Source organism: Diospyros lotus, chromosome 10, assembly GCF_014633365.1.
Source record: "Diospyros lotus cultivar Yz01 chromosome 10, ASM1463336v1, whole genome shotgun sequence".
NCBI classification, from domain to species: domain Eukaryota; kingdom Viridiplantae; phylum Streptophyta; class Magnoliopsida; order Ericales; family Ebenaceae; genus Diospyros; species Diospyros lotus.
In genome coordinates, this window is record NC_068347.1 from 23,270,926 (window position 1) to 23,295,832 (window position 24,907).

Consider the following 24,907-nt stretch of genomic DNA (forward strand, 5'->3'; position numbering starts at 1 on the left):
TAAAAGAAAAAGAAAGAAATTGTGTCTTTCATTCTTGATGGGTGAAAATTGTCTCAATTTATTAAATGGTGAAAAATAAATAAATCTAATGGATGAGATTTATTCTTAGAAAAAGAATTGATCCAAGGGCCACCATTAAGTCTTGGAAGTTGGTATGGATTGGCAAATGGGTGGAGATATTTATAAAGAGAGATGAGATGGATGGTGAAGATATATTCTCCAAAATAAATCCATGGTGGAGATTTAATCTTGGATAGGCACCATAGCCGGCCCAACAGAGTTGGGGGCCTTAGGCGAAAAGGTTTGTTGAGGCCTTTCAGTATTAATTTTTTTTATAAAAAAATAAATAATACATTTTTTTACATAAATATTTCATCATTTTATTAAATAAAAAAAAGTTAAAATTCAATCAACTACAAAATATAATAATCTCTTAACAATAATAAATTTTCAACTAAAATATAATGTCTCAAAAAAAAAAAAAGCCAAACAACTTACAATAATAAACAAAAAAAAAAAAACTATTTTTTTTGAAAGTCTAAGAAGATCAGTGCAAGCAAAAAATTATACAATTATGATTCTCTTATAGAGAGAAATAAAACATAACATTAAACTGATAGTATTAAAGGATAAAATTCATCAACAATAACTTTTCATTCTACAAATATGTGTTGGACTATGTTCATCTTTATATAAAATTAATTTTTCTTGTTTTTTGAGATGCAAAATTGTTGATTAAATTTCCATAATCAAGTTTATCTAATAAATCATGAGTTTTATGGGAAACACCACAACAATGGTTAAAAAATGGAAAATGGTGAAGGAAGCTAAAAAAATTTAAAATGTTTTATATTTAATTTTTAATAAAATATTAATTATTAAAAATAAAATATATATATAAATTTTACAAATTTCTAAAATCTGGGGCCTTCTAATTTGGGGGGCCTAATGCCATGGCATAAATGACTTCAAGGTAGGGTCGGCCCTGATAGGCACATGGATTGTGCTTTCTTTGAGTGGTTGAGATTAAGCATTGGTAAAGGCAAAGTGATCCAAGGGTTGAGATTTAAAGAGATTAAATGGCATGGATTGTGTTTGTTTGTGTGGATGAGATTTGCTCTCTTAAAGTAAATCCAAAGGCCAAGATTTAGTCTTGAGTCTATTAGATATAAAAGGAAAATGGAAGAGATAAATTGAAAGAAGTCTTCCAATGTTAAGGTTTTCAAATGGGATAAGAAAAGGAAAGGAAGAAAATGAAGGTAGATTCTTCTTTAGTTTAGAAAATCCTTTTGTTTCTCCTGAATTGTGGCTTAGCTACCTTGTTTTTTTTTTTAAGGTTTCTTTGGGTAAGAAAGCTGGAGGTAAGGAGGTTCTTGGAAACCAAAGATTGTGGGAGCTTAAAGAAGTTTAAGGTAAAGGATAGCCCCATGGGATGGTGCCTTGCAAGTTGTAAGTATGTACTTAAACTTTTTGAATGTGTGCATTAGCATATTTTTCTTTGTGTTCAAGAACCTATGGTCATGAGGTTGTGTGGGGTGGGTAGATTAAAGCCTCAAACCAAGGTGGTTGTGATGATGTGGAAGCCCTTACCAATGTTTATGGTTCATAAGGTTTTATCCTCGCCTTGTAGGTTGTTCTTATAGCAAGAGATTGGTCTTATAGCAAGAGGTTGGGAAAGTTACAAGCTTGAGGTTGGAAGCTTTGTGAAGTATTTTTGTGTAGTTAGTTGTGGCTTGTTAAAGTCTAAGCATGTGTTGTAATTTATTTTGTGGGTAATGGCTTGTTAAAGTTTAAGACCATGGTGTATTTTATTTGGATATTTGTTATGTAAGCCTCATTTGTGAAATTAAAAGGATATTTTGGATGTAAGTTTGGTGTTTATTTTGGGTGTTGGAAAAAATGATTTTGTTGGAAATATGGGTGATTTTTTGAAAGCATTTATTTAATTTAATTTCTGAAAAATTTGGGTTGGGAAACCCAAGAGAGAGAGAAAAAAAAAAGTGAAGAAGGCCGCAACAGCAGCAACTGAGGCACACCAGGTGGCTCGCAGGGGGCCACAATGAGCAGCAAGCACGCGGCCAACGCATCGTAGGGCCGGGGCGCACTAGCAAGCCCCGTCGGCTTTTTTTTTTTTTAATTTTGAAAAAATGGGAATTTTGGGGGTATTTCTTAATTGATTTTGGGCCCGAAATAAATTTTTAAAATAAATGGATTTTTCGGGCATTTTGGAGATAAATGTCGAATTTTTGGAAAGTGAAAATATTGAATTTTTCCTTGAATTTTGAGAAAATCAATGGGTTGTTTGGAATTTTAAAATATATGAAGCCCGGTGGAATTCTTGGAAAAAAAAAGAATTAAAATAATAAAATGATGATTGGGCAAAATTTAATGAAAATTAATCAAACCAAGTGTGGTATGATTAAATCCCAAGTCTGCTAATTGATCTTGGGATTGAGGGAAGGGAATGATGAAACGTAGTTCCCATCTAGGGCATTTCGTGTAAAAACATATTTCGCCTTTCACAAATGGGCGGGCATGTGAGCAGTTCAGATGATTGTTCACGAGTGGCACCCGTAAGTAAAAGCGGGGCGTCACAGATGGGGTATTAACAAAACTAAGGAGATCACACCTTCTTCATCAAACACTCAAAGAAATGTAAACTCATTATTCTCTTAGTTTATGTTGATCATAAAATTGTGACTAGACATGATGATATTGAAAAAATGAAAATTGAAGATTCATCTAGTTGAAATATTTCATAGAGATTGAAATTGCCTACTCTAAACAAGGCATATTTATTTCTCAAAAAAAATATATTATTGATTTGCTCAAAGAAATAAGGAAGATAGGTGTCGAGTTTCTAATACACTAATTTAGCAAAATCACAAATTGAGAGGACAAGAAGATGGAAGTGTTGTTGATAAAGGTATCAAAGACGGGTAGGAAAGTTAATTTATCTATCTCATGCTTGTTGCTTACTCAATAGGGGTCGTTAGCATATTTATGCAAGATCCTAGAGAAAACATATGCAAACTGTTCATAAAATCTTGTAGTATTTGAAAGCCATACTGGGGAGAGAAATTTTGATAAAAAAAAGAAGAAAATTAATTATGGAAGCTTATACGGATGTTGATTATGTTAGATCATTGACAAATAGGAGATTTACTACATGTTATTATATATTTATTGGAAGAAACATTGTTTCATGTATGAGCAAAAAAAAAAAAAAAAGTAGTATCCAAATCTACTGTTGAGGTAAAACTAAGAGCAATGGCTCATGAAATTTGTGAGTTATTGGGGTTGAGAATCATTATCAATGATTTGAAATTAAAAGGAACATAATTTATGAGGTTATATCATGACAACAATAAGCATAACACACAATCTAGTATAACATGATCGAACTAAACATATAGAGATTGATCGGCATTTCATCAAAGAGAAATTAGACAACGAGCTCATCACCATACCATATGTCTCTTCAAATAATCAGTGGGTAGATGTCTTTACAAAATGTTTTCCTACAACTAGATTCGAAGAAATTACATGTAAGTTCGGAATGGAGAATATTCATTTACCAATTTGAGGGTGAGTGTTGAAAATATCACAAAGATATCGATATTGTGGAAATAAAATAAATTGTGGACAGTTTACTAGAAGGATGACTTGAGTAAGAGCTAGATTTTTCTCCTAATCATATGGCGCAAAAAATAAGAGATAAAACATAAAGTGATAAGGTGATGTGGAAATTAGAAAATTCCAATAATAAAGGAATAAATGCAGCAGATAAAACAGTAGACAATTCAATATATCTTAGTAATTTTTTTAAAATTCTTCTTGTTGTATATGATGTATTTTATCTTCTAAACACATTCTAATATATTCCTAGAATGTAGGAGTAATCTAAGTTTTGTGTATAAGTACCCCATACTACTCGAGAATACATTTCCAGCTTGTTTCATCTTTTTTCTACAGATATCATAACAATTGCCTCCTATTCTTTTTTCTACAAATATCATAACAATTGCCTCTATGCTTTCTGTTGGATATTCTATCTTTTACTGTCCTAAGGATGAATTTTTACAGGGGGAATGTTGGAGATCATATTGAGAATGATTTAGAAGCAACAGAGAAGGCTATTGCATCTGGTTTTTGTCAGCCATTGTGCAAAGGCTGTAGAAAAATAGATCTTATCAAACAGTGAAACATCCTCACACAGTCTACGGCAAAACAAGAGTATATGCCACAGGTTACCGAGTTAAAGCCAGAATGGTTGTTGGAGATAGCTCTTCATTCTTATCAATTAGTCAGTGGAAGACGACGTATCAAAGAAAGCGTGAATCGTGACAGGGAGGAGGTAATTAATTAGCACAGGAATTGGCTTAATTAAGGTGATAATTCTGCAGAAAAAGAGATTATGGGCACCAGCTGGCCGTGAGGAATAGAAAGGTGTAAGTCGCCAAAGACAGATACTTTGTTCATTCTGTGTGTTTACACTGATTATAAATTTGATCCAAATTGGCTGCTATTGAACCAATGTGTTGATGCTGCATTCACCAGGCAATTGGAGGTTGCTTTTTCATCACGCATTGATAAATATGTAGCATTTGTAAAAGAACGAGATAATGATAATAATAAGGCCTATTAGCATGAAAAATTTATTTATTTTTTATTTTTGTGATTTTATTTAAAAATTTTAATTTTGACAATAAGATCATGATTTGATCAATTGGTTGCAATTTTATCCAGGACCCAAATTTGATTCGAGAGGCGTTCACGATCAGTTGACGTGGCATGCCACCTGACATTTTAAAATATTTTGAGTAGGCACTACATGCATGTGTGTAAAAACAAATAAAAATAAAATGATAATATATATATAAATAAAATGATGTTATATGTTTAACATATATATATATATATACACACAGAGACAAGGAAGTAAGTAGAAGATGGTGACGATGATGGTGACCAAGGACGGTGATGGCGATGACTGATTTGGAAGTTGGAGGCGACGATCGATTTGGAAGCTAGAGACGATGATTGATTTGGGCTTCCTTCTACTCACTATGACGACGATTGATTTGGAAGTTGGACCAACAACCAATATGGGCTTTTTCTTGTTCAGGGCCACCTCACAGAAAACGACTGATGACCCTCTGCTCTTAACGATCAATGACGTCTTTTGTCGGTTGCCTCGCCATCGCCGTTGGTCGCTTAAGCTAGTCTTATCGACGTCAATGATCGACTATTAAGCTTCTAGATGTGGCCTTCTTCCAAATCGACCTCCATTACCATCTCCAGCTTTTAGATCCACCATCGCCTCCAGCCCAGCGTTGTTGCCTGTCATCTTCGCCATCCTCCATCATCACCTTCCCCATCCTTTGCTTGCCCTCTTTTGTAAATATATATATAACACACATATACATAATATATATTTAACTTTATTTTAATTTTTTATTTTTTTTACATGTGTGCATACAAGGTCATTCAAAATATTTTAAAATGTTAGTTGGCATGCCACGTCAGAAGGTCTTAGACGCCTCTCGAATCAAATCCAGATCGTGGATGAAATTACAATCAATTGATCAGTTCTTCTTGTAAAAATTGAAACTTTTAGATAAAATTAAAAAAATATGAAAAGATTTAAATTTTTTATACTAATAATCCTAATAATAATAAAAAGCATCTAAACATAGCATAAAATATAATAACATTACAAAAAAACGTGACAATTAATAAAGATAAATAATATATATGCGGCGTGCACCCCATTAGGATTAAATTTCTCTCGTGAATCGAATTTCAATTTGCATTTGAGGACGTATTTATCATTCCGTCAGGCCATTGCTGTATCTGTGCGTATATTACCCAACCTATTGGGGGCAAAGAAGACATTTCATAAAATAGACAAACATCTACAATGTAATGACAAAAATGATGGGAAATGATGTACCATCGACTCCTCCTGTCCTGGCTTTGTCCCCCTTCACACTGCACACGGCTTCTGAAGGCCAGATGACGGGAGAGTGACGATACGAAGAGACTACAAAGCACAGTCTCTTGGTTAGTAATTCATTTTCAGACGCAACAACTATTCGCGATCGTAGCTCAGATTCTTCGATCTCGCTGTGAAGATTAGGAACTGGGAAATTATGGAACCGAAATTGTTGTTGTCAATTGCAGTTCTGATGCTCACTGCAAGTGGTGTCGCTGCCGATTACGTTCGCCCGAAGCCTCGGAAAATGCTGTATTTTCCGTGGCATCGAAAGCCGTCCTCTCATCCTCAACAGGTAAGTCACAGATCCGGTCGGCGTCGGCGTCGTGTTCTTTTCTTTCTATATGCTCCGTTTGGTGCCTAGAAATTTGTGGAAAGTGAACATAGCTTGTGGTTGGAACACCTGCGCTGGTTTTCGCTTTATGGTTTTAGGTCTTGTTTTGGAATAGAATGGAATTATTTATGGATAAATTAGAAATCCTTTTGTTTGACTTGAGCGTTAATTGCAGCTGTAGAGCCATTTCCAGTTTTTCTCTTTTATGGATAAATTTGTGTGTCTAGAGCTTACTTCTGATAGAAATCATGGCGTGGTTGCTTAATCTTTGTAATTTTTTTTCTTCCTTGTGGTAAAACAGAGTTTTTCATCTCGCAATTGGTAGTAATTACGTTGTGAAACTTTTCTTGGATGTAGTTCATTTGGCTGCAAATGTCGTTTTCCATGTTGAAACTATATGTAGAGAACTTTGTGGCATTGAATGGTCATTGCAATTTGTAGGTGCACATCTCGTTGGCAGGAGACAAGCACATGCGAGTGACATGGATCACTAATGATAAGTCTTCGCCATCTACAGTTGAATATGGAACATCTCCGGGGAAATATAGCTCAATTGCTCAAGGAGAGTCCACTTCTTACAAGTATCTGTTGTATAGCTCAGGGAAGATACACCACACTGTCATTGGGCCGCTGAGACATGGTACTGTTTACTATTACAGATGTGGAGGACAGGGTCCTGAATTCCAGCTTAAGACTCCTCCATCTCAATTTCCTGTTACTTTTGCCGTGGCTGGTGATTTGGGTCAGACGGGCTGGACTAAGTCGACCTTAGACCACATAGATCTATGTAATTATGATGTGCACCTGCTTCCTGGAGACCTTTCTTATGCTGATTGCTTCCAGTCCCGGTGGGACACATTTGGTGAGCTAGTCCAGCCACTTGCAAGTGCAAGGCCATGGATGGTAACAGAAGGGAATCATGAAAAAGAAAGCATGTTGATACTCGAGGATGGATTTAAATCCTACAATGCTAGGTGGAAGATGCCATTTGAAGAGAGTGGATCAAGTTCAAATCTCTATTATTCTTTTGAAGTTGCTGGGGTTCATCTTATCATGCTTGGTTCATATACAGATTATGACAAGTACTCTGATCAATATAGTTGGTTGAAGGTAGTGAACTTCTTCATCTATCTCTAAATGATACTGTCTTTTTTCCATTTCCTTATTTTGCAAGAATATCATCTTTGCCTTTGCTGTGAACTGGAGGGAGGTATATATAAATTTCATTTCTGACTTTCTTTATCTTATTAAAATTAACTATTGAACAAAATGAATATGTACTTAAATGTTCCCCTTTTTTGGTTTTGTGTTTCCCAAGGCCACTTAAAATATATATTTTTATTTTTCCAATCAATTTAAGTGAAGGGTCCACTTTGGTCAATTTCTGAAATTTATACAAAGGGAAATGAAAAAGAAGACTTTCATTCTCTCTCGATTCCTTTTTAGCAAAAGTAGATTTATTACATACTAACTAGGCAGAACAGATGCTTCTCAAATTAAAACTTCTGGTTTCAAAAGGGATTATTTGTTAATTGCTATTAGAGATGGAGGCACTTTCACACATCTTGAGTTATTTATTTCTATTACCAAGTGGTTAATTTATAAACAAAGTTCAATATTCATGTTCATGGGACTTAGCAAATATATTGAAAGATTAACACAACATTGGCGAGGCAATTTAGGATCCCCAGCTGCCACCTGCCTTAAGCACAAAGAGGTGCTGGTGACTATCCTCTGAATTGCAATACCTTTCAGGCATCCAGGCAACAAAGTCAGGGGCAACTAAGAAACAAAGTCAATTAGATCCACTTATATTAGCGGGGGGGAAAAAAAAAAAAGATCCACTTTTGCTGTTGGGACCTTAGTATTTTAGTTAGATTGAAAGCTTATAGAGATGTGGACTCACAATCATCCTACCAAAGAATGGTCTGATAACAATTTAAACCAATTGTTGTACCTAGATGTGAAATGGCACATAATCCTCCTTTTGCCTTAACCTTTTTTCTTCAAATATTTCATGTGGGACTACAAGCGACTAAATAGTGTATTAGAGTTCAGATTCATGAAATATTGGGTTTAAATCTTGTTGTATGTATTGTTCCCCATTATTCATGTTTGTTATGAACTCTTTTTCTGTATATATTGTTCTACCTTGATCTAGTATGTTTGTCCCTCCAGTCCTGTGCAAAAATAGGTTACATGTTGGGGAGTGTTGGAAACCTTGATATACATTATTGGGCTCCTTTCCTAAGTGTTTAAGCTTTTGGACTAGCAGGAACTTCAGACTCTATACATTTCAAAACTCTACATAATTCAAGAATTGGTTTAAGGACATGTCGAGGCCACTATACAAACAACCATATAAAGCGGAGCGAAGTTTGCCCTTAAGCTTGAATGTTTGAATACTTGAACACCTTCAACTTTGAATACAACACTTGAGAGCTGAATAAGTAAGTATAAAGGCGAGGTTATTTTGTAACCCTTTCATGAGCTTCTAGCCATTTGAGACTGTTACGGATAAAGAACCTCATCATTTAGAAGATAAGGAGTGGCGGTTAAATGATGAGAAGATAAGAAAGCATGAAGTCTAAGAAGATAAATCAAGTTTAAGTTTTCATATTTTGTATAAATCTGTAAATTATAGATGATTATTATTCCTGCTTATTAGGTTGTTATCCTCTCCTAGTTTTTAGGAGATTTATTAGCATACTTCTTGTATATATAGGGTTTCATACTCATGGAATAAATAAGAGAGAATTTCTATTCAATCCAAACTCTCTCAACATGGTATCAAAGCCTGGTATCTAGGGAATTCTGTTTAGGCCTTCATTGCCGATTTTTCCTGCCTAGTACCATTTCGGCCTAGTTTTTCTTGTTCCATTTCTTGAAGTGATCAAAGTCAGTTACGACTTTCTTCTTCACCCGATATTCTCTCATCGTTTTTCCCTTCATTCGTTTGGTTCATCATCCGATAAGTAAGTCCGAGTTTTTCCTAAGATGTCTACCGTCTCCAACACCAATCCTACATCAGAAGCGGTTGAAATAAGCAGCCCATTAGAAGCTCCATTCACTGGATCTAACAACTCAAGTAATGGAGGAGAACTACAAAATCTCCAATCGGCCTACCGGTTGAATGGGAGAAACTACCTAAAATGGTCCCAGCTTATCCGAACATTTCTCAAAGGTAAAGGTAAGATAAGTCATCTCTTAGGGATTGGCCCTAAAGAAGGAGATCCCATGTTTGTTGCATGGGATGAGGAGGACTCTTTAGTTATGTCTTGGCTTTGGAATTTGATGATGCCCGAGATAAGTGATATGATGATGTTTCTAACAACCGCTAAGGATATTTGGGAGGCTGTCAACCTCACATATTCTAAAGTGAAGGATGCAGCACAGATATATGAAGTCCGAACTAAAATTGCAGCAACCAAATAAGGGGTAAGATCTATTACTGAGTACTCTAATACGCTGCGAACTCTATGGCAAGAATTAGATCATTATCAATGTCTAAAGATGAAATGTAGTGAAGATGGAGCCTTACATAAAAGATTTGTGGAAAAGGAGAGAAGCTATGACTTCTTGGCAAGTCTAAATATGGAATTTGATGCAGTCAGGGTTCAAATACTTGGCAAAGAGGATATGCCTTCCCTAAATGAGGTAATCTCTCTAATCCGGGCTGAAAAAGGGAGAAAGGAGTAATGCTAGACACTGTTCCTATAGAAAAGTTAGCATTAATAGCGTTGAGCGGTCCTAATCGGGGTCCTAAGGAGGAAAGGAAGTCTGCTGGAGATAAAACTTCCAGCGATAGAGATTCTCGAGACTTTCTATGGTGTACCTTTTGCAAGAAACCAAGGCATACCATAGAGAGATGCTGGAAGCTACATGGAAAACCATCTAAAGGAGGACAGCTTGGGGTCCAAAATCAAGCCTATATAGCCAGCAGTCAACAGCAGCAGACATAACACAAGCAAGGGGAACAAAAGGAGCAGGCAGATGGCTTGGACTTCAACCGGGCAGAAATTGAAAAGCTAAGAAATTTTCTAGACTCTCTTGAAAAGAAAGAAAAAGGTACCTGTTCTCTTGCACTTACAAGTATGTCCTCTCATTCTCTTACCTCACATGCTTCGGAAATAACTCAATCTAATTCTTGGATTCTTGATTCCGAGGCAACAGATCACATGACCCCTTTATCCCATTATTTCACTACCTATAGTCCTTGTTCAAGCTCAAAAAAGATAACACTGACAGATGGCTCTTTGACCACTGTTGCTGACCAAGGAAATATTATCCTTAATAACCATCTAACTCTCAAAGATGTTCTCCATGTCCCTAAACTCTTCACCAACCTCATCTCCATTCAAAAGCTTACCCTAGATAACAATTGTAGTGTTAATTTTTCTTCTACTTGCTGTGAAATTCAGGAACAGGAGTTGAAGAAGAGGATTGGGCTTGCTAAAGTTAGGGCTGACCTATACTACTTTGATGGATCAAATGGAGAAGAAAACAAGGACAAGGTGAATCTTGTGTCTTGTTTGGTGCAATCTAATAAGGACCAGATCTGGTCACATCACCATCGTCTTGGTCATCCTTCGTTTTCTACTCTTAGAGTTATGTTTCCAATTTTGTTTAGGAGTTGTGATATTCAAGACTTTCATTGCCTTATTTGTGAATTTGCTAAATAAAAGGGTGTTTTACCCTTCATCCAATAAAAGAACCTCTAGTCCATTCTCTCTTCTCCATAGTGATGTTTGGGGCCCTGCAATTGTTCCCAATCTTTCTAGGGCAAGGTGGTTCATAATATTTGTGGATGATTGCACTAGGGTAATGTGGTTGTTTCTTATGAAAAACAAATCTGAAGTAAGCACTATTTTTCCTAACTTCTATAACATGATTAGTACTCAATTTGGAGTGCCAATCAAGAGGCTAAGGAGTGATAATGCCAAAGATTTTTTCAATCAATCCCTCGCACATTTTTTCCAATAAAAAGGAATTATTCATGAATCATCTTGTCCATACACACCCCAACAAAATGGGGTGGTTGAGAGGAAAAATGAGCATCTATTAGCTGTGACTAGGGCACTACTTTTCCACCATAATGTTCCAAAAAATTATTGGGGACAGGCTGTCCTAGCAGCCACTACCCTTATTAATAGACTACCATCTCAAACTCTTGAATCCTATAGCCCTCTTCAACTCTTAAGCAATCATTTTCCTGATTTACATATATCTAGCTGCTGGAAACCAAAAATATTTGGGTGTGTATCATTTGTACACGTTCACAACCCTAATAGAGGCAAATTAGATCCCCGCACTCTGAAATGCATTTTTATTGGATATTCCTCTAGCCAAAAGGGCTATAAGTGTTACCACCCTCCTTCCAAAAGATTCTTTGTCTCGACTGATGTTACTTTTGTGGAAAATTCTCCCTATTTTGATCACTCTCATGACAGTACAAAAGCTGCCGAGGGAAATCCAGTTATGTCTCTACCTGATCTAGATCCCTCACCTCAAACTACCTCCTTACCAGATCTGGTTACTACAGAAGATACACCGGACAAGACTCTAGAGGAAACCTCACCAAGTACTCCTCCCCTATAGGTCTACTCAAGGTAGAGATGTCAAAAGGGCCGGCCTGAGTCGGCTCACAGGCTTTTTAAAAGGGTTGGGCCGGCCCTTTTACTAAAAGGGCTGGGTCAGGCCCGGGCCCGGGCCCTTTTGCCATGGATAGGGCCCGGCCCGGCCCACGGCCCCTCTACAAGGGGGCCGGGCTGGGCCAGCCCGTGGGCTAGAGGGCCGGGCCCTTAGCCCACAGGGCCTAGCGGGCCGGGCCCAACCCTTTTTTTAAAATATTTTTTTTAAAAAATAATACATATAATATATACATATATAAATATCAAAATAATACAAATATAAAAATCAATTTTTTTCTTTTTAAAATATTTTTCATCTTAATTCTTAAATTTTAAATATTATTTCATCATTTTATATTTCAAAATTCTATATGCCTTATAAATTTTCTTGTGAATTGATATGAAAATTAATGTACATATAAAAAGGAGAATGTTTATTTATAATTTAAATATATAAAAAATTTAACTTAAAAATTTTAAATAAATTGATGGTTATTATTTATATATATTGCGAAATTAAATTTTTTAGTATCCAATATCAATAATTATTAAAGAATAACAAAATTAAAAAAAAAAATGAGTAAGGGCCTAATTGACTGGCCCATAAGGGCCTCATGGGCCGGGCCCAACGGGCCACAGGCCGAGCCCTTAGACGGGCCGTGGGCCCAATTTCTTTGGCCCAGCCCGGCCCCTTTTGAATAGTAACGGGCCAGGCCGCCCGGCCCTTTTGACACCTCTAATTCAAGGCGGCAGAAGCTGGCTACTAGCCCAATGCAGATCCAAGAATCTACTTCCTCCTCAGAACCTGTTAACAACATTAACACCAGCAACTCTCTTGTGACACCAGCAGGTAATAATCCTATTGACTCCACTGCATCTATAACTGAACATCACACACCTCAAAATGCTCCTACCTTTTCCCCCAGTGATCTGGAATGACCTATAGCCCTCAGAAAAGGCACTAGGACCTGCACTCAGCATCCTTTACACCTGGTCCTATCCTACTCTAAACTGTCTACCCAACACAAAACCTTCCTAACCAGCCTACATACCATTCCAATTCCTCACCATTTTTCCGAAGCAATAAGGGATAAGAATTGGAGGACTGCCATGGAAGTCGAGATGGCAGCCCTTGAAAAAAACAACACTTGGGAACTCATTCAATTACCCAAAGGAAAACAACCGGTAGAATGCAAATGGGTGTATACAATCAAATACAAATCTGATGAGAACCTAGACTGGTATAAGGCAAGGCTAGTAGCAAAGGGATACACTCAAGTATATGGCATTGACTATCTAAACACCTTTGCCCCAGTTGCAAAGCTAAATACAATGAGAGTTCTTCTATCTCTAGCTGCTAACCTAGGCTAGCCATTAATGCAATATGATGTAAAAAATGCCTTCTTGCATGGAGACCTAGAAGAGGAAGTTTACATGGACTTACCACCGGGCTATAGTACAGATACTCGCAGGCAGATAGTGTGCAAACTAAAAAGGCATTGTATGGCCTTAAACAGTCTCCTAGGGCCTGGTTTGGCCGGTTTACCCATGTGATGCTTACCTTAGGGTATAAACAAAGTCAATGAGACCATACCCTCTTCATCCATCACTCGGCCACAGGGGGAGTAACAGTCCTATTGGTATATGTGGATGATATTGTTGTGACCGGAAATGATGAAGAAGGTATGACTAGATTAAGGGAATGCCTAATTAAAGACTTGGGGAGGTTGAAATACTTCTTGGGCATAGAAGTTGCACACTCAAAAGAAGGCATCTTTATTTCTCAACAAAAGTATATTGTGGACTTGCTAAAAGAAACCAGGCTGCTAGGTTACAAGGCTGTTACTACTTCAATTGAATTTAACCACAAATTGGGAGAGGTTCCAGAAGATAAAGAGGTGAATAAAGAATCCTACCAAAGGCTAGTAGGGAAACTAATTTATCTAGGTCACACCCGGCCAGATATTGCATATGCAGTGGGGGTGGTCAATCAATTTATGTATTGTCCGAAAGAAACTCACCTTAGAGCAGTTTTTAGAATACTTCATTACTTGAAAGGGACACCAGGGAAAGGCATTATGTTCAAAAGGGGATAGAGTATGATACTTGAAGCCTATACTGATGCAGATTATGCAGGGTCTGTGGTGGACAAAAGATCTACATCTAGCTATTGTACCTTTCTAGGGGGTAATCTTGTAACTTGGAGATGCAAAAAACAAAATGTGGTGGCTCGGTCAAGTGTAGAGGCAGAGTTCAGATCCATGGCATTAGGGGTATGTGAGTTACTTTGGTTAAAAATCTTGTTAGATGATTTGAAGATCACTTTGGTGGAACCTATAAGACTATATTGTGACAACAAATCAGCAATCAGTATTGCTCACAATCCGGTACAACATGATAGAACCAAGCATGTTGAGGTGGACCGACACTTCATTAAGGAAAAATTGGATAGTGGTCTAATATGTACTCTATATATATCATCTTGTGAACAACTTGTAGATATTCTCACTAAAGGGTTGCCTACAGTTGTGCATCAAAAGTTGACTAGCAAGCTTGGAATGGATGACATCCATTCTCAATCTTGAGGGGGAGTGTTACGGATAAAGAACCTTATCATTTAGAAGATAAGGAGTGGCGGTTAAATGATGAGAAGATAAGGAAGAATGAAGTCTAAGAAGATAAATCAAGTTTAAGTTTTCATAATTTGTATAAATCTGTAAATTATAGATGATTATTGTTCCTACTTATTAGGTTGTTATCCTCTCCTAGTCTTTAGGAGATTTATTAGCATACTTCTTGTATATATAGGGTTTCATACTCATGGAATAAATAAGAGAGAATTTCTATTCAATCCAAACTCTCTCAATAGAGACAACAAGAGATGGCAACAATTTGAATTTTATAAGAAGTCTCCATCAGTCCTGTGAATCCTTCAGCTTTGTAGGGAAAAAAGGTCTTGCAGGTTAATCTTAGCTTAAATAAGAATGAGCAGGCTAAACCCAATTAATGCCAAACAACAAACAACAACATATCCAGCCTTTATCCCACTATATGGGGTAGGCTACGTGAATTCTAAACTTCCATGTATTTCTATCTTTTGTCATATCTTCATTTAGCGCGCATACACTTCATATCAAACTTTAATGTCTCTCCCAAAGTCTTCTTGGGTCTGCCTCTACCTCTTTTTTTGACTAATTGTTCCATTTCATCAACTCGTCTCTTCGTCTTCTTCTCACATGACCAAACCATCTTAGTCTAGTCTCTCTCATCTTCTCCTCGATTGGCACAACTGCTACCTTATTACGAATAATTTCATTTCTAATTTTATCTTTTTTTATATGGCCACACATCCATCTTAGCATCCTTATCTCTGCTACGCTCGTCTTTTGCTCATTCTGGTATTTGACTGCCCAACATTCAGAGCCATACAACAAAATTGGTCTTATAATTGTTCTATAGAATTTTCCTTTCAGTTTTAATAGGATTTTACCATCACATAATACTCCCGATGCATTTCTCCATTTTAGCCAACCTACCTTAATTCTATGCGTGACATCCTCGTGAATTTCTCTATCTTTTTGAATCACTGATCCCAAATATCGAAAATGGTCTTTCTTTATATGATTTGGTTTTTCAATTTTATTATAACATCCTTCACTTTTGCACTCTTACTAAATTTACATTTCATATATTATGTTTTCCTTCTACTTAATTTAAATCCCTTAAATTCTAAATTGTTTTTCCACAACTCAAGCTTAGTGTTCACTCCCTCTTTTGTTTCGTCCACCAACACTATGTCATCTGCAAAAAGCATACACTATGGCACTTCTGTCTGAATGTGTTTAGTGAGTTCATCCATTACTAAAGAAAATAAGTATGGACTTAGTGCAGAACCTTGATGCAGTCCCATTGTAATTTTAAACAGTTTAGTATCCCCTCCGCATATTCTGACCCTTGTCTCTGCACCGTGATACATGTCCTTAAGGGCTTGTATATAGGCTATTCGGACTCATTTCTTCTCTAAAACCCTCCGTAATACTTCTCTAGAGACCCTATCATAAGCCTTTTCTAGATCTATAAACACCATATGCAGGTCCTTCTGATGATCCCGATACCTTTTCATTAGGCGCCTCAATAGGTATATAGCTTCCATTGTTGATCTACCAATCATGGAACCAAACTGATTTTCCGAGACGTCTGTTTCTTTTCTGAGCCTCTGCTCTATTACTCTCTCCTAGAGTTTCATGGTATGACTCATTAACTTAATTTCTCTGTAATTTTCACAGTTTTGAACATCTCATTTGTTTTTGTATATAGGAACCAAAGTACTATTCATCCACTCATCTGGCATCTTTTTTTATTTAAGAATCGCGTTAAATAATTTCGTTAGCCAGGAGATGCCCGTTTCTCCCATGCATTTCCATGCTTCTATTGGTATATTATCCGGTCCCACTGCCTTATGATTTTTCATCTTTTTTAATGCTTGTCTTATTTCTTTTGAACTTATGCGTCGATAAAATGTATAACTCACGTTCCCTTCAAAGTTACTAAGATGTCCCAACCTAACTATTGTGTCCCCACCATCATTGAATAATTTTGTGGAATACTCCTTCCATATCTCCTTAATTGCTCCCTCATTCACTAATACATTTTGGTTTTCATCTTTTATGCATTTCACTTAGTTTAGATCCCTTATTTTTCTTTCTCTTGTTTTAGCTAATTTATATATATTCATTTCTCCATCTTTTGTATCAAGTCATTTATATAGATTCTCATATGCTTTTGACCTTGCTTCACTAACAACTCTTTTTGTTGCGTTTTTCGCTTCTTTATAATTTTTTAGGTTTTCTTCATTGTTGCATTGATATACAACCTTATAGCAAGTTTTTTTATTTCTAATTTTCAATTGTACCTCTTCATTCCACCACCAAGACTCCTTAAGATTTGGGGCTCTACCATTTGTCTCTCCAAGGACTACCTTTGTCGTGCTTCTCAGGGCAGTAGCCATTTTCCTCTACATTTGGTTTGCCTGTCTTTCTCCATTCCATTCATTTCTACCCCTTAATTTTTCTTTAAAGATTAATTGTTTCTCCCCTTTTAAATCCCACCACCTAATTCTTAGATTTTATTTTATGTGATTTTTTCTCTTCCAATTTCTTACTTGAACGTCAAGTACCAAAAGTCTATGTTGAGTAGTCAAACACTCCTCCGGTATCACCTTACAATCCCTCAAACATAATCGATCCTCTTGTCTCATGAGGAAGTAATCTATTTGGGTACTTGATGTGACATTTTTATATGTGATTGAGTGTCCGTCCCGTTTTTTGAACCTAGAATTAGTTATGATGAGCCCATATGCCATAGCAAAATCTAGAATAGACTTACCCTCGTTATTAATTTCCCCGAATCCATACCCTCCATGTATCGCTCTATAGCTATTTCCGTCTCTACTCATGTGACCATTTAAGTCACCTCCTATAATCACTTTCTCTCATCTTGGTATCATTTGTATGAGTCCCTCTAGGTCCTCCTAGAATTTTGCTTTTATCTCCTCACCTAACCCCACTTGTGGTGCATATTCATAGTCATTCTTCCTAGATCAACCTTCACTATAATGATCCTATCCCCTATTCTCTTTACATCCACTACTTCATCTACTAAGCTTTTATCCATAATAATTCTTACTTCATTTTTCGCTCGATCATTTCTTGTGTACCATATTTTATATCCAGTTTCTGATAAAGTTTTTGTTTTTTTCCCTACCCATCTCATCTCTTAAAGGCACATAATATTAATTTTTCTCCTAATTATCACATCTACCACTTCCATAGCTTTGTCTGTTAATGTTCCTATGTTCCATGAGCCAATCCTTATTCTATGATTTTGATTTTGGCTTTGACTTTGAATTTGATTTTGTTTTTTATTTTGGACTAGCTTCTTTACCCGCATTCGTCCAAGCAAATGCGATGACCCTTGTTCATTTGTCACTACATCCGAGCGCCGATGCAGTGGCCCTATCTCATTTGACACTACATGCGGGCAGTATAGCGCGTCGCTATGAAGGGTTACGCCCCAATAGTTTTTCATAGTTTGTCTAGAGTTCATGTTTTGGATCCGACTAGATTTTACGTTGGTTGTCAGCTGCCTAACACAACTCTCTTCCTTTATCCGAGCTTGGGACTGATAGTGGATAACAAAGAAGAAATTTTACATTGGTAGTCTGTAAGATCTCTACAAGTTTTCAGATAGATTTGAATATTAGAGTTACTATAATTTGAGAAAAAGATGAGAAGAATGACAACCATTAATTACTTTTATTAGAAAAGAAAGAGATCAGTTCTGGGGCAATTTTTTATCTTGCGGCAAAGAGGAGAAAAGTGGTTCTAGAGGCAAAACAGTGATACAAACTGTTTATGGTCATTTCAGGGAAAGGTCTTATTGCCTCAGGATGAGTTTCAGATTTGTCTTCTAGCCAAATGAGGAAATATTTGTTTAACTCACAAAAATCACATAAAACCTATCAAGTAAAATGATTTAAGTGTGTGTGAGATAATGAGTGAATTGTGTGCTTGAGAAACATGGTAAGAATCGTATTTTCTGAAAATTAGATTTTAATTTTAACAGTTTTGGTCGACCAAAGTGAGGTTTTGACTAAACTGGCTTCTCAGATTAAACATATTCAATCTAGAAGATTTTGGTTGACCAAACTGGTTTTTTTGAAAAATTGTCATGAACTATACTAGAAGACATTGGTTGGCCAAACTTTATCTTTGGTCGACAGAAATACCAAAACTTTGAAAACCATACTGCCAGAGTTTGGTCAACTACACTATGGCATTTGGTCAACTATACTGATAACCTGAGAATGAAAGACATACTGCCTATCTTTGGTCGACTATTCTTAGAGCTTGGGTTGACTAAACAGGCCTGAGAGACTGATTTTGCATTTTGTGACACTTTGGTCAACCAAACTTTCACTGTGGTTGACCGAACTTGTTTAACTTTCTTTGAAAGGAATTTCTTGGAAGGTTTTGGTCAACCAAAGTGCTAAACTTCATAATATTGTTCAAAAATTACACATTTTGAAAACTTCACAATCATATTAAGGCAGAAAATTTCGTTTATTTTTGCTGATTCAATTCTTCCAAAGCTTTCAATGAATTTTAATTTTTTACATGTTTAGATTTGCAAAGCTTGCTTAATAATCTGTTTTGTTATCATAAAAAATTAACATTGTCCCCTTGACGTTAACAGGGACCATTCCTATGGCATAATGCAGAAGAAGATCGAAAAATTCCGTGTTTTATTTACACATTCATATTAACAAAAACTATTCATATTCTCTTGAAATCATCAGGCCCGGGTCATTTCTGTCGATGTGCAAAGAAAGTAAACTTTGGAAGAACTTTTCACTGCAGACTCATAATCAAGGAAAAGCAGGATTCACACTAGGGGTTAGTGAGAAGGACTAGACATAAAAGCACCTGAACCATAGTTGGAGCGCTGACCTTGGCAAAGCATTCACGCAAGGATGGCAAGAAGCAGAATAAAACCAGGAAATGCATTAACTACTTCCACCTTACAATGATTAGGTCTATACAAAAAAACATCCTGAAACACGTGAGGACTGTCTAGTATGAGGTAATTACAAAACACTGTAGCTTGACTCTGCACCACAAGATAGAGCTGAAAAGCTTTTTCTAATCTAATATCTGCACAAAGTTAAATACGTAGCATAGGTAAAGGGGGTTGAATTTTGCTACTTATTAATTTAAAAGAGTGACATTAATGGATTTATTCTATAAATCTTTTGAATGGTATTTGGATCCACTGAGTTAAATACCCTAGCAATTTTAAACAGTCAAAAAGCTAACTCTAACTTGTCAAGTATATATGCATAATTCTGCGCACTTGTAATTGAGTACTAAAGATGTCTATTCAGAGTCAAGCTTAAGTTCCTAAAGTACTGTGTAAAATATAAAAAATGCTTGGCAGTATTATCTATCTGTAAGACTGGGAATATGATACAAGGTCTATCATTGAGTGACGATAGAGAAACTAAAACATAAAAATAACACCTCAATGAATTATTAAGCAAAAATTGCTTCCTTTCTATCCTGAAGCCTACCGAAAGGGACCACATAGACATGCCTAGTGCAGAATACGGCACTTTGCACTTTCACATAGTGTTGATAAGCCTGGTGCTTTTTGGGACCTAGGTGCCCTTTACACAACTACAACATAAGGATTTCCTACCTCCACTTATTTCTTTGCCATACAAATATATACTTGTTAATATCAATGGGTTGAACTGTTCTCTGTGGTCATAATGAACCATGTTTCTAGCATATTATATGAGCCTCAAGATGTTGGGTATGCATTTCATTTTCAGCCTTGCTGAAGCATGATAATGGTTGAAGGTGGTTAAATTTGAAACCATTGGTTTCGTTATTTTCTGGAATATACAGGTTTGAGTAATTGCACTCATACAGTCATATGTCTTGCCACTTTCAAAAGGGGAGTTTTAGTGTTAAAAGTCCCTGCTGAAATACAGGGGAGTGTATTTGTTTTATTGAAAATATAGAAACAAAAAGTTTGCAGTGTCTATCTGTTTCTTCCTTTTTGATTTGTTCTGTTTTTGCAATGCATTTTTTTAACATATATATTTTGTCTTTTGTCCTAAATCCTGTGACACAAATTTCACTTCCATGGATGTAGGCTGATCTTTCAAAAGTAAACAGGAAGAAAACACCTTGGCTACTTGTTTTATTCCATGTTCCATGGTATAACAGTAACAAGGCTCACCAAGGTGAAGGTGACAGTATGATGAGTTCCATGGAACCATTGCTATACGCTGCTGGTGTAGATATAGTGTTTGCTGGCCATGTGCATGCTTACGAACGTTCGGTATGCTTATATACTGGTTTAATTGTTTGTCATGCTTCTTTATTCTTACAAGTTATTTATGTGGTCCTCTGTGGACTGTTCAACAGAAACGTGTCTATGAGGGTAGATTGGATCCTTGTGGTGCTGTCCACATAACAATTGGTGATGGAGGCAATAGAGAAGGCTTAGCACACAAGTATGTCTTTCTTAATAAAAGTTCTCTGAAAAGTAGTTCAAAAGGCAGTCAAATTGGTAGAAATTAAATTTCCGCTCTGCTTTGATAATTATTGAGCATGATTTTGCTTAAACTGATATGTCTAAGACAAATTTCCCTTGCAAAGTATCAACTTTGTTATACACAATTCATGGAGTTTTTCATTCTTTTCAATGCCTTGTCTTCCAAAACCATATGATTTTGTGAATTAGGGCCCTCATTCTTCCCTTGAGTTCCTTGTGAAATTAGTTTTGCTATATATTTGAATAAAATAAGAAAGCTCTCTGTTTGGTGAAATTCTTTTTACTTCTTAGCAGATTGCAAAACCAGGTTATGTTTCTGTTGTCATGGCTCTTTGAAATTCTTATTTTAGGTTTTTGCACTTTAAACTGGCAGGTATGTAAAACCACAGCCAGAATGGTCTATCTTCCGTGAAGCAAGCTTCGGTCATGGTGAGCTGAAGATAGTGAATTCGACCCATGCTTTATGGAGCTGGCACAGGAACGATGATGATGAACCAGTGAAATCTGATCAGGTCTGGATAAACTCTTTAGTCAGTTCACGATGCCTTGCAGACCAGACCCGTGAACAGAGGAAGATCCTCGTGGCACCTTAATACCGGTAACACAATTGGCTGCTGCTGTGAACTCGGAAACATTTTATTTCCAGACTTTATGCATGAGTGTGTACATACATATATATGCCTATACCCATATAAATAGAACAACAAAGAAACTTGAATATTATCTTCTTGTATTATTAGGTAGACTGCCTTTGGGCCATCAGCTTGCCTTAAGACAGAATAAAATGTAAAAGAGAGCAATCTAAGTGTAGAGCCTGCTTATCTTTGTGTCTTGGTTCCTCCACTCGTAGTTTGTTTCTATCCTAATCAATTTATTTTGCTTAGCTTTCTCAACCTTCAACCAGAGTTCTGCATTCCCAGGCGCTATATATAATTTTTAGGGTTATATGTTTACATGAATCCTGATGATGGTATTTGGGACCGACCACCACGTGCCACCTCTGCAATTGGACCTCAGGAATGGTACTTCGGACTTGGCGATGTCGGACCTCGGGTGTAGAACCTGCAAGACAATGGAGGGCCGGGGCTTGATCCCCCGGGATAGACTCCGACGCTCAAATCAGTAGAGTAAATACAAGTAGAAGTAAATGAGAGAGATGTAGAGCTTGAATATACCTGGCGAGAGTCCTTGTCTTTTATAGGTGAACCCGTTTTGAGGTACCCGAGATGAGCGGGCACAACTCCCGAGAATCCCGGTCAAGTTGGAACGGGTCTTGCGGTTCGGCCCGAATTTTTTGGGCTCCACTCCGGAGTGTTGACTTGCCACGTGTCGATCTCTTCGGTGATCCATGTGGCAGGTGAGACCATTAGCACGTATAGATATTCTAGTAATTTTAGGTAATGCCACGTCAAATCCCATGCTGCATCCTAATTTTGCTGAACTCGGGTAACTTTTGTAACTTATTGGCCTGATCTCAAATTATGTTGTAGTACCCGACAAAAATGTCTTACTGGTGTGACTTTAATTAACCTGAAAGACTAAAATAAAATTTAGGTACTCTTAAGGATTGGCTTGGTAATAAAGGGTTATAGTGACTTTCTTTTATAATTAAAGTTCAAATTTTTTTGAGGGAGTCAAGGGCAGATCTATTAGTGAGCTGTCCTCGGCTGAAACTCAGGGCAGCTCACTATCAAATTTAAATTTTTAGTATAATAAAAAATTAATAATAGCTCAACCTAAAAAAAAAAAATTACAACTCATCTCAAAATCTGTAATGTGCAGCTCTCAATTATTTGTTATAATTCATTTATAAGTAAAAAATTATAAGCTCAATATTAAACTCGCATAAATTCTATCATTAATTTCAAACAAGACCAAATAATAATAGCTTTCGCATTTAATTAAACACCGAGAGAGAAACTTAACAACATAAAGTGAATCGAATTTAACCACTTCATAATAAAATGATGGATGACTTCCTTACTGATTGAATGACACTTTATATTAAAAGAGAATTTATTTTCATAATAGATGTAAATTTTGTTATAAATGAATTTTTTATTTCAAAATTTTGTCGACCACAAATTTAGTGAAAAAATATTTTGGTGACTTTTTAATTACATAAGAGTTTTATTACATTATTTTTTAAAAAGTTTAACCTCCCACAACATAAAATTTCTGAATTTTCCATGGGTTGGGTGAGTCCTTCCACAAACTTTTATGTTTACTTGAGTGGTTTAGGAGACAGTATGTACTCAAATGGCAGTAGCTGTAGCTTTCTATTGATTTAAAAAAAAAAAGGGTTGAAAATGTAAGGATGTTATTTTAAACTTTTTAAATGTAAGGATGTTATTGTGATATAAATTGGATATAATATGTTTTTTTTTAATACATGTAATAGAGTTCTACATTTGAATTAAATGTGATGTAAGAATGTAACAGTAAAAAATTGAATGTAAAATTAATTAAATAAGAGCAAATTGTGATTTGAATAAAAGTGTGAGTGTATAAAACATATTTATACTTATTATTATTGTGGTCATTAAATATTAATGACAAAAATTATATTTATACCTCTGAACTTTTACTTTTTTTTTCTTGTGAAATCTTAAATTTTTTATAGTTTTAAATGCACCTCTAAATTTTTACCAAAAGTATATTTATGTTTGTGAACTTTTAATTTTTTTTTCTTGTAAAATCCTAATTTTTTTATAATTTCAAATGTGTCTGAACTTTATAAAATTACTCGTTAAAATATATGGCCAACAAGTGAATTAGATGCATATTTCAGGTATTTAAATGAGTGATTTTATACAGTTTAAGGAGACATATAGAACTATAAAATAATTAAATATGTATAAAAAAATTAAAATTTAAGGATATAAATATACTTTTATTCAAAATTCAAAAACATATTTAAAACCATAAAAAATAAGTAAGGGCATAATATAATAAATATGCTTTTGGTGAATATTAATTCAACAATGGAGGACTTTAAATGCTTTCCAATGACATTTTGATTGAGTGGTAAGAGAAGTGCTTGGAATTCAACTCCAGCCTCATTTCTTCTCATTTTTCTCTAATTTATTGTTATTTTTTATTTATATTTAATGCATTTGATAATTTGTAACTAGAGTGATTGATTTATAATTAATTAGTGATTAGAATATATCTTGTACTTAGTGTAAATTATATTATTAGTCTTTAAATTTTATGTTCGGTGGTAAATTAGTTATTATATTTTAATTTTTGTTATCATAACTGCTAAACTTCAATTTTTGTTAAAATTTAGTCAATCTTTTAATTTTTGTCGGATCCTATTGATAAAAATTAATGTGACATGTATTAATATAAACTTTAAAATTATTTAATATTAAAATTAATCTAAATCTCATAATCAAATTAGTTTAGAACTTATATTAATGTATATAGTGTTAGTTTTCGTTAATAGAATTTAACAAAAAATTAAAAGAGTTACTAAATTTTAACAAAAATAAAAAAATTAGTAGTTGTCTTAACCAAAATTAAAGTATTGTGACTAATTAACTACATATTACAAAGTACATATACTAACAATGCAATTTACCTCTTATTTCTATATTATTATTATAAACAAACATCATGTTTTAGTATTATTAAACCCTATTAACTAAGTATTTTTTCTAAAATGTCCTTTTATGTATCTTTACTTAAGAAGTAAAAATTAATATCTGAACTGAATTCATAATTTCGAAATAGTAATAAATTTCAAAAACTAATTTAATCATTATATCAAGATTCATTTTATTTAAATGTTTTATTTAAAAAATAAAAAATAAATTG

The 24,907-nt window shown here is 35.3% G+C and overlaps 1 protein-coding gene across 1 annotated transcript; it reads left to right on the forward strand.

The window, feature by feature from the left end:
• The first annotated feature begins 5,953 nt into the window (after nt 1–5,953).
• On the forward strand, nt 5,954–21,912 carry LOC127811989 (purple acid phosphatase 18). Its single transcript, XM_052352224.1, has 5 exons — nt 5,954–6,293; nt 6,774–7,442; nt 20,681–20,869; nt 20,956–21,044; nt 21,459–21,912. The coding sequence occupies exons 1-5, from the start codon at nt 6,156–6,158 to the stop codon at nt 21,676–21,678; spliced, it is 1,305 nt and encodes a 434-aa protein (XP_052208184.1). The 5' UTR covers nt 5,954–6,155; the 3' UTR covers nt 21,679–21,912.
• The last annotated feature ends 2,995 nt before the right edge of the window (nt 21,913–24,907 follow it).